The sequence below is a fragment of the Octodon degus genome, unplaced genomic scaffold (assembly GCF_000260255.1).
Source record: "Octodon degus isolate 3935 unplaced genomic scaffold, OctDeg1.0 scaffold00072, whole genome shotgun sequence".
NCBI lineage: Eukaryota > Metazoa > Chordata > Mammalia > Rodentia > Octodontidae > Octodon > Octodon degus.
In genome coordinates this window covers 5,275,043-5,283,706 of record NW_004524648.1, presented here as the reverse complement: position 1 = coordinate 5,283,706, position 8,664 = coordinate 5,275,043, and the positions used below count along the sequence as shown (strand labels likewise).

At 42.8% G+C, this 8,664-nt stretch overlaps 1 protein-coding gene across 2 annotated transcripts in view; it reads right to left on the bottom strand.

Moving 5' to 3' along the window:
• Nucleotides 1–8,664, bottom strand: part of Kiaa0100 (KIAA0100 ortholog) — a 40,576-nt gene that overhangs the window by 7,240 nt on the left and 24,672 nt on the right. For both annotated transcript variants that reach the window (XM_004635411.2, XM_023719833.1), the window contains exon 27: nucleotides 139–238. In XM_004635411.2, coding sequence (XP_004635468.1) covers nucleotides 139–238 — 100 coding nt within the window. The remainder of the gene's footprint in view (nucleotides 1–138; nucleotides 239–8,664) is intronic.

The window sequence follows — 8,664 nt, the reverse complement described above, 5'->3', positions numbered from 1 at the left end:
TAAGTATAAGGTCCTGGGTTTGTGCCCCAGCACTACTTTAAAAAAAAAAAATAAAAAGCACAAAAAAAAGTTAAGTAAATTAGGTCCCTTTGGGATGCATACCTCCTCTATATCGTGAGGGGGAAGAGGACAGCTAACCTGTGGTGGTCGTAACCATGCCTCCTACTGCCTGCCCACTCTCCATCAGCTCCTGCACAGAGTCCAGACTACGTTGCCGATGCTCCTCAATATTCTTCACCTGAAGACCGAAATGCAAGCACCATTAGCTCCTGTGAAAATGTAGCTTGTCCTGGACAACTAAGTTACCAGATCTTTATACTTCAAGCAGTCATGTACCACATAATGATATTTTAGTCAATAACAAACTCCGTATGTGACAGTGATCTCAAAAGATATCACCTAGTGATGTCGGAGCTTGGTTTGTTCTGATACACTCAATGATGTTTATGCAATGATGAAATTTGTCTAGTAATATACTTCTCAAAATATAACCATGCTGTTGAGCAACACATGACTACTGTTTACCTAGACATCTACTATCTTGAATAGCTTAAAGGATCTCCTAGGATAAAAGAACTCATACAGTTCTCTCTTGCTCCAAGTCACCTAAATCCTCCAACTCAACTGAATTACATGCTGTTCTTCCAGGTTCATAGACCTGGAGCAAAAAATTTAATGAACCAATGAATTAATGAAAATTAAAATCAAATCATATCAGGATCAAAAATATTTTTTAATGACCTTCCCAGTGCTTAAGAGGTTGAGGTATAGGGCTGGCCAAATAGATCAGCAGACTAATGTGCCTTCTTAGGCAGAGTGCAGCGGCCGGAGTATGATCCCCAGCTTGCCATGCTGGCCTCACCCCTGGGACACAGAGATAGCAATTGAGACTGGGTGTGGTGGCATGCACCTATAATCCTAGCTCTTGGGAGACTGAACACAGGCAGATCACTATGAGTCTGATCTATGTAGTGAGACCCTGTACACCCTGTACTAAATACAAAAAAAAAAAAAAAAGGTTGAGGTAGAAGGTTCACTGTAGGCTCAAAGCTACACAGTTCAAGGCCAGCCTGAACTACAAAGTGAGACCTGTCTCAAAAAATAAGAAACAAAAAAACCAAGAAATGAGCCAGGTATACACAAACCTGTAAACCTAGTCAGTATTCAGGCTGAGGGAGGACTGCTATGAGTTTGAATACAGCCTGAGCTACATAGTGAGAGTTGACCATCTTTGTGTGTGTGTGCGCGCATGTGTGATACCGGGGATTGAACTCAGGACCCTGTGCTTTCTAGGCAAGTGCTTATTCTACTGAGCTATCTACCCGGCCCCAGCTTTTTTTTTTTTTTTGCGGCCTCAGGATGCCTTCAGGGCAGGTCTGGTTTGGCTAGAGGATCTGAGAATCGAACTACAGCATCCTGAGCCTGACTGCTTTGTTTAAGCAGGCACTTAAACAACTGAGCTAATGATCAGGCCCCTACATAGTGAGTTGAAAGTCAGTCTGAACTACTCAGTGAGACATTATCTCAAAAAAAAAAAACATGAGAAGGCCAAAGGTAATAAGATCATGGTTTCAGGATGGCAACTCAGCCAAATCACAAAAAAGTCTTACAGGGGAGACTTCAGAGAACTCAAAGGCTTCGGGTTTGGATTACCTAGGAAAAGGAAGGATGTTTTTCTTACACTCCCCTTACAGGGCGCCTTTAACTAGTAGCTTTGTCTTAATCTGTCCTTGTCGAACGTACTGAAGACAGATGTGCTGTCTTGCTGAACCCAGGGCCACCTAGCACTGGATCAGGTACACAAATGAGGTAAGAATGTTGTTAGGATTGGGAAGAGGGTGTCAAGTAAGAATTGATTTTTCGAAATGACCTTGACATCCGGGAAAGTTTCAGGCACCTGGATAGGGGGGTATGAAGCCCAGATCCAGAGCAGGCCAAATGAATCATGGATGTGGCAAGATGACCCAAGGTGGTATATGAAAACCTGAAGGGAGCCCAGAGAATTGAGAGCTGGGGGAAACAGTGGAGGTCAAGAGTGTTCTAGGAGGGCGCTATAAATGAAATGCTAAGGTCTGAGCAGTGTACACGATGGAATGAAATCCAGGCCTTAGTGGCTCTGGGGATCCTGGATATAGATGCTGCTAGAAGCATCAGCTTCAGTAAGACTGAAGATAACAGGAATAAACATGGCCAGGAAATCTCACATGGCAGCTGGATGAACACCCTTGGCTTGGGTCAGGGCTTACATGTGGAGAGGGGTTAGAAGACATAGTGTGGAGAGCTGAGGGTGCCTGGCAGACAAGCAGAAGGGGGCAGGGACACAGGCAGCACCTGTAGAGTGGGAGGGGTGAGGAAAATCTTCAAACAGTACTTAGGAGACACAACATCTGTTACAGTTTGTGTACAGATATCTCCTGAAAGCCTCACGTGGTCACAGGGATTTTCCCTTCCGATAGCTGAATAGTGATTGATTTGTAGTTCAGTGCTGTAATTAAGGGTGGGTGATTGCTGGATCACTTTGCTGACTGGACTGGCACTATCGTAACCCCAGTATACAGGATACAACATAAGGGACAGAAAGAGGCTTGCCTTGTCTCTCTTGTTGCTTGTGTCTTATGCCATCATGAACCCTGCCTTGGAGTCAGCCCATCATGGACTAAAACCTCTACAAACTGTGTGCTAAATAAACCTTTCCTCCTTTAAAAAAAAAAAAAAAAGGCTTACAGGAAATGCAAAAATCATAATCCCTTCCACCAATGCCAAAGATATTCCACTCTAATGTTAGTAATACAACCTAAAAAAAGGGGTTCAATGGGGCTGGTGAGATGGCTCAGTGGTCTAAAGCACCTACTTAGAACAAGCTTAGCAAAGCACAGGGACCACAGTTCAATCCCCCAGCACCACATGCCAGCCAGCCCTGCCCCCTGGTGGGCTGAGCTGGCCACACACACACACACACACACACACACACACAAATAAATAAATAAATAAATTTAAAAAAAAGGGGGGGGTTCAACTATAAAAACTAACATGCTAAAAAGCAGAAATCCATAAAATGTCAGATCTAGTCAGGCTGAAGTATTAATTCCAGTTCACAAAACTGACTTGTTGAAAGGGCTCATGAGTTTCTAGAATAGCAAAGCTGTCATTAAAAAAATCACATAATTATGTCTATAATCCCAGTACTCAGGAGGCTGAGGATCAACATGAGTCCAAGACCACCTTGGGCTGCATAGAAAAAAACAACAAAAAATTCAGACTCAGGGGTTGGGGATTTAGCTTAGTGGTAGAACATAAGCCTAAGGCCCTGAGTTCAATCCCTGTTGAAAAAAAAAGAGACTGAGGCACAATAGCACACACCTGCAATCCCAGCACGTGGGAAGCTGAAGCAGATCTTCTGGGAGTTCAAAGCCAGTGTGGACTACATAGTGAGTTGAAAGCCAACCTGAACTAAACAAGGAGACCCTGTCTCAAAAAAGGGAAAAAAAGTCTTAAGACTCAGCCAGGCATACTAATATACACTTGTAACCATAGTTACTGCAGAGGCTGAGACAAGACAGCAAGCTGAGACCAGCCTGGGCAATTTAGCAAGACCATGTCTCAAAAAACTAAAAATGAGAGGGACGGTCAAATAGCTCAGTAGATTAAAACGCCTGCAAGTGCTTTAATCTGTGCCTGCAGTGCCCAGGCCTGCCGTGCTGGCCCTGCCCCCAGGGCACACTGGGATGATAATCGAGACTGGGCATGGTGGCGTGTGCCTGTAATCCCAGCTCTTGGGAGGCTGTAAGCAGGCAGATCACTACGAGTCCAATCTAGTAGAGACCCTGAACACTCTGTAGACCCTCCCTAAGATACCAAAAAAAAAAAAAAACCCTAAAAATGAAAATAAAAATAAAAACAAAGACAAGACTTCCAGGAAGATGACAGAATAGTAAATAGCAGAAAAAGAGCCTTTCCAAGACTTGGTTGTCCAGAAACTGGAATATAGCAATGTGAGGAAGGGAAGAAGGAAGAAGTGGATCCCCTAGAACCCCAAATGATCTGAAGTGAGAACTAAAATGGGGAGAGCAAAGAGAGAAACTTTCAAAGAGAGAAAGTTCAACAAAGAAGGTGGTGGGCAATGCCTTCTCCCTGAGCTGGAACTCACTGTGCACGGGAGAGGCAGATCAAACCTGCATACACAGTGCCTACTGGTAACACAAGGCCTCCATTGAAAGATGCACAAGGAGAACACGGTAGAGGACTGCAGCAGCTGGTTCTTAGGGGTACCAGTTCAGACCTCCCTCAGGAGAGGGTGACTGGCCAGGAGCCATCTTGGAGAGGGGTCAACTGAAGTCCAAACTCTTAACAACTTTTGGTCCTATCTAGTGGCCCCCAGCAGAGTTCAAGCCCACAGAAGACTGGTAGACTGCTACAGGCTGAATGGGTCTGGTTTCCGTGTCATGGCCAGAACTAGCCTAAACTTCAGGGCAATTAAAAGTGTAGCTGACTAGGATTATTCACTACACCATATAGCTACTGCTGGCTTGCTGGTATTAATAAGCACAGATCTGAATCCGGTCTCACCGTGTTGTCTACCAGTGACGGCAAAGATCCATTTTTTATTTCTTTTTTATATCCCTCATCGTTTTTTTGTTTAGTTTTTAGTTTTTTGTGGTTACTGTTCTGTTGTTCTCTTCATTTCTTCCTTCTTTCCTTCCAGTCTCCTGCACCACTGTCCCAAAGTTTGCATGATTGTCCTTTGTCCTCCAGTCTTGCTTTTAATCTTTTCTACTTTTTATTTCTCTACTTTTTTCCCCCAAACTCCTTTAAAATTTTTCTCTCTGAGGGTACAATTAGCATACTAAGGGCCTATTTACTGCATACAATTTTCTGGTTTGTTTTAGATTGTTCTATAACCACAAATGTAGTTCATACAGTTAAAGGTGGCAAATTAATAATTACTTCAGTTTGTCATTTTTTTAGGCTGTATTTGATGCTACTGTTATTGCAGATTGTACCACTTTAGCCAAAGTGACATAACTGTTCTAAACCAGTTGTTCTTCCCAGTATACCAAGACTGAAACTGCCTTAAGAGTCACAAAAAATAATATAGGCCAATGTCAAAGAACCAGGGGCTGGGCCAAGAAGGAAGCAAATTCTCACCCCCAATAAGCTGAAGAAGTATGATCTTACAAGGCTCAAAACCCGAAAGCCAGCTATACCTGGAAGACATCTCTCAGAAGTAGTCATTGCCTATGGGTTCCAAATACTAGCAATAAAGCACAGGCAATTTACAAGCATTAAACAAGGAATTAACTAAAGAGAGCAAGAGTAAGAGAAAAGACACTTAAAACAAGATGCAAAAAAAACAAACAAAAAAAAAAAAAAAAAAAAAAAAAAAACAAGATGCAAGCCCAGAAGTCCAGTTCACCAAAGGAAAACCCAAGGGGCAATGAGGTGACCCAAAAACCAACCACCTAACCCTTCTGAAGTGATAACGTAAGAAACAAAGCAAATAAACAGGACTCTAGATAAAAAAATCAAACCAGGGGCTGGTGAGATGGCTCAGTGGTCTAAAGCACCTACTTAGAACAAACTAAGCTAAACAAAGCACAGGGACCGCGGTTCAATCCCCCAGCACCACATGCCAGCCAGCCCCGCCCCCTGGTGGGCTGAGCTGGCCACACACACACACACAATAAATAAATAAATAAATAAATAAATAAATATTAAAAAAAAAAATCAAACCAGAATTTCTGAGGTAACTACAGAGATGGTGATTACAATGAAACACACAATGACTCTACAGCAGATACAGATTAAAAAAAGAGGAACTTAGGAAAATGTTGGAAAGAATGAATGCCCAACAGAGGAAAGAAATGGGATTCATAAAGCAAAATCAAACAGAATATCAAGAAGATCAAAAATTCCATTGAATAGGGCCGGGGAGATGGCTCAGTGGAATAAGCGCTTCCCTGGCAAGTGCAAGGGCCTGAGTTCAATCCCAGTTCCGGAAAAAAAAAAAAAAAAAAATCCATCAAAAGTATACACAGCAGAATGAGCCAATGTGAGAACAGAATCTCAGATATGGAAGACAGGATTGCAGTTAGTGATCACAAAAAGAAAGACTGCTTAAAAATATCAAGGACCACTAGAAACCAATTCAGCAGCTGCTAGATGATACAAAGAAGAATGAATATAAGATTGACTGGAGTCAATGAAAAAGCAGGAAATAGCACAAATGACCTAAAAAAAAGTTAAAAAACGTCTTGCCAGAAAATTTTCCTGGCAGACAAAGAATTTAACATACAGAAAAATGAGGGGGCCAGAGAGATGGCTCAGTAGAATAAGCACTTCCCAGGCAAGTGCAAGGGCCTACGTTCCATCCCTGGTGGAACAAAAAACAAACAAAAACAAAAACCAAACAAACAAACAAAAAACAAAACAGAAAAATGAGGCATATAGAACACCAATCAGCCACAATAAAAAAAAAAAAATCTGAAGGCATATAATAGTCAAGATTCCAGAAATTCAATGTAATAACACAACAGTAAAAGTTGATAGAAAAACGAAACACATCCCCTTCAAAGGAAAGCCCATCAGAATCACAGCAGACTTCTCAACACAAACCTTCAAGTCAAGAAGAGTTTGGAGTCAAGTATTTCAAGTCCTAAAATACAACTGGGACCAGGAAGACAGCTCAGAGGCATGAGTGCCAGCTTGGCAAGCATAAAGTCCTGAGTTCAAACCCCAGTACCACACACACACACAAAAAGAAAGAGAAGAAGGGCAGGCCAGATAGCTCAGTGGATCAAAGCACCTGCTTAGGCAGATGCAGGAGCCAGGGGTTTGATCCTGGCCTGTCCTGCCACCCCTGCCCCCAGAGCACAATGAGACAGAGAATGAGACGGGCATGGTGGTGCATGCCTGTAATCCCAGCACTTGGGAGGATGAAAAGCAGGAGGATTACTATGAGTCTGATCTGTCTAGTCAGACCCTGTAGACGCTGTACTAAATACATTAAAAAAAGAAAAAAAAAAGAACCTCCAGGGACAGGCATGGGTACACATGCCTGTAAGCCCAGCACTGCAGAGGCTGGCTAAGGTAGGATTGTTGCCAAGTTTGAAAACAGCCTGTGTGACACAGTAAGCTAAAGGCCAGCCTGAACTGCATATCTTTCAAAACTGATGGAATAATCCCATGGCAAAGAACATGTGAGGAAATTCCTACCCACCGAACAAGCACTGTAAAATGTTCTGAACAATATACTAGAAACAGAAAATAAAGATTACAACTCCATGAACTCCAACAGAATGAATCTATAAGGCAATGCAAACAAACAGAAGGGAAAGAAAAAAAAGAGAGCCAACAAAAGGAAAATAATAACAGGGGTCAGTCAGTATGTATCAGTCAAAGGCTGGCCAAATAGCTCAGTAGATTAAAGCACCTGCAAGCAGGCGCAGGGGCCAGGGGTTCAATCCCCAGGACTGCTATGTTGGCCCACCCCTGGGGCGCGCTGAGATAGCAATTGAGACTGGGTGTGGTGGCGCGTGCCTATAATCCCAGCTCTTGGGAGGTTGCAAACAGAAGGATCACTAGGAGTCTGATCTAGTAGTGAGACCTGAATACCCTGTAGACCCTTCCCTAAGATAACAAAACAAAACAAAACAAAAAAAGTCAGAACTATTAATGTTAATGGTCTCAATTCACCAATGAAAAGAAATGGAATGGCAGAATGGATCAAGAAGCAAGAAGCAATAATATGCTACATACAAGAAACACATTTAATTCAAAAAGAAATTCACAGACAGGAAGTCAAAAAGTAGCAAACAATTTTCCATGCCACAGGAGCCAAAAAAAAAAAAAATCAGGGATAGCTAGTCTATTTGTAGATAAAGTGGATTTCAAGCCTAGACTGATTAAGAGAGACAAAGGTGGGCTGAGGAATAGTTCAGCAGTCTAACTGCCTGCCTGGCAAGCGCAAGGACCTGAGTTCGGGTCCTCCTGCATGCTGTGCCAGCTCTGGAACCTTGGGTGTGCCATGCCAGCTTGGAAACCAGGTATGGTGGTGCACGCTTGTAATCCCGGTGCTAGGGAGGCTGAGACAGGAGGATCTCTATAAAACTGAACTGACCAGTGAGACTCTGTTTCAAATAAATAAAATTAAAAAGAAAAAAGACAAAGGTTACTACATTCTTGTTAAGGGAACAATGCAAAAGGTGGAGGTAACTATAATCATAAATATATATGCAACAAATACCAGTGCACCCCACTACATAAAATGAGTATTAATGGATATAAAAAAGGCAGGGTCAAGGATATAGCTCAGTGCAAGGTCCTGAGTTTGATCCCCAGTACCAAAAAAATAGAATAAAATAAAGGCTAGCGAGAGAGCTCATGGTCTAAGCGGCTGCCTGGCAAGTGCAAGAACCAGGATTTGATTCCAGGTACCACATGCCATGCCAGCACGGTGGTGCACACCTGTAATCTCAGCGCTGGGGGGGCTGAGACGGAAGGATCACTACAAGTCTGAGCTGCATAGTGAGACTCTATACCGAATAAAAAGAAAAAGTCATATTAGCACCAATAAAATTGTATTTGGGGGGCCAGGGAGACGGCTCAGTAGAATAAGCACTTGCCAGGCAAGCACAAGGGCCTGAGTTCAATGCCATGTTCCACAAA